Below are 1,913 nucleotides of genomic sequence, written 5' to 3'. Positions count from 1 at the left end.
CATGCGTGGTTCCGCCCCCTGCGCCGGCCGAGGCGTAGCTGGCAAGCGGCAGAGACGGAGCAGGCCGACCACCAGCTGGCCCAGCCCAAGGGAGGTAAGGCACCCGCCGGAAAAGGGGAAAAAAATGGCGGACAAAAAAATGGCGGACAGCCTTGCTTGGCGACCCCCGTGAAATGGTCGATCGACCCCAAATGGGGTCGCGACCCATAGGTTGAGAACCGCTGCTCTAGAAAGAGCTGTGATACAAGGATCAGCAAGTTCAAAATAGAAGATGTGAGCACCAAGTCCCACAGTGCACATTAAAAAGCAGGACTTTTATCAAGTTGTCACGCTTGCTACTTTTATATTGTTGACACCCATCTCCTCCACCCCAAGTTACTAGATTTATTTTGCAGATAATATTATTGCTGTAATTGTCTATCGCAAGTTTTTTTTCCTTCCTCTTATGGATTTCACCCTGGTTAGTTAATCAGAAAACATCATAGCTTGAAAGCCCTTAAAGACAGTTCTTATTTCTGAAATTCCAATTTATATGGTTTTTCCTAAAATAAGGTCAAAACACACCAAGAAACAGAAAACCACAATGTAACCTACGGACTTAACAAACCTCTTTTCACTGTAGACAACATTTTGGTTTAGTAAATGTATCCGATAATTTTTTTTATCCTCAAGTATTGATTCAACCCCATTTGTATACTGCAGTGTCTACTTGCTTATTAGAGAATAAACGTTAAAACTTAGAAACAGACATATTTTAAAACGGATGTGACCCTGGAGAAAGGCCACTTCATCTACGTACATTTCATTTGCCTTCGAGAAAATCATATTACCATTCAACCATTTGCGAAATGCTGCCCATTAAACCAAGTCAGTAACAAAAGATTTGCAATTAAACCAGACAGGCCCGAGAGGATAAATCACATTTTAAGACAAAGGTCACGAAGTATTCAGTGCTGCTGGATTACAATGAAAATGGCTGGAATCATCAGAAATGCAATGAATCAAAATGAGACTTGCCTAAAGGGACAGCAATTTCTTCAGACAGTTTTTCACACTGACGGTCTTTAGCGAGCATGTGCAGAATTGGGACAGCTTTTTTCATTTGGCATCTCTTCTGCATGTTACAATAGCCATGGATGCTTCAATAAAAGGGGAGGGGGGCACCTCTGGATTCAATAGCTCTCAGCACTGAAAAAAGTGGTATGACCATTGCAGCATCCCCATGTCATGTGATCAAAATTCAGACACTTGGCAACTGACTCATATTTATGACGGTTGTGGTGTCCTGGGGGTTCACGTGATCCCTTTTTGCCACTTTGTGACAAGCAAAGTCAATGGGGAAGCCAGATTCACTTAACATCTGTGTGGCTGACTTAACAACTGCGGTGATTCACTTAACAATTGTGGTAGGAAAGGTAATAAAATGGGGCAAAACTCACTTAGCAACTGAAATTTTAGGCTCAACTATGGTCATTAAGTCGAGGACTGTCTATATTTCCCCATAATATTGTTTCAGAAGTGCCTAACTACATTTTCCATGCCTGTCTGTTACAATAGATGTCTAGAATGGATATTATTACAGGTATCTTTGACTTATGACCACAACTGAGCCCGTTTTTTTATCTTGTTAAGTGAGACATTGAGTGAGTTTTGCCCCATTTTATGACCTTTCTCATCACAGTTATTAAGTGAATCACGGCAGTTGATAAGGAATCTGGCTTCCCCATCGACTTTGGTGGTCAGAAGGTCGCAAAAGGGAAACCGCATGACCAATGGGCACGGCAACTGTCATAAATACGAGTCAGCTGCCAGGTGTCTGAATTCTGATCACATGACCCTGGGGATGCTAACGGTGAAAAACGGGCATAAGTCACTTTTTTCAGCGCTATTGTAACTTTTTTTTTTTTTTTTTT

At 41.9% G+C, this 1,913-nt stretch overlaps 1 protein-coding gene across 1 annotated transcript in view; it reads right to left on the bottom strand.

The window, feature by feature from the left end:
- Nucleotides 1-509: 509 nt before the first annotated feature.
- LOC114922180 (methylcytosine dioxygenase TET1-like) overlaps nt 510-1,913 on the bottom strand; it is a 31,831-nt gene continuing 30,427 nt past the window's right edge. The window contains exon 4 of the mRNA XM_029284267.1: nt 510-542. Within this exon, the coding sequence (XP_029140100.1) occupies nt 510-542 (33 nt within the window). The remainder of the gene's footprint in view (nt 543-1,913) is intronic.

Source organism: Protobothrops mucrosquamatus, unplaced genomic scaffold (assembly GCF_001527695.2).
Source record: "Protobothrops mucrosquamatus isolate PMUCROS unplaced genomic scaffold, P.Mucros_1.0 scaffold479, whole genome shotgun sequence".
NCBI lineage: Eukaryota > Metazoa > Chordata > Lepidosauria > Squamata > Viperidae > Protobothrops > Protobothrops mucrosquamatus.
This window is presented reverse-complemented; position numbering and strand designations above follow the sequence as displayed.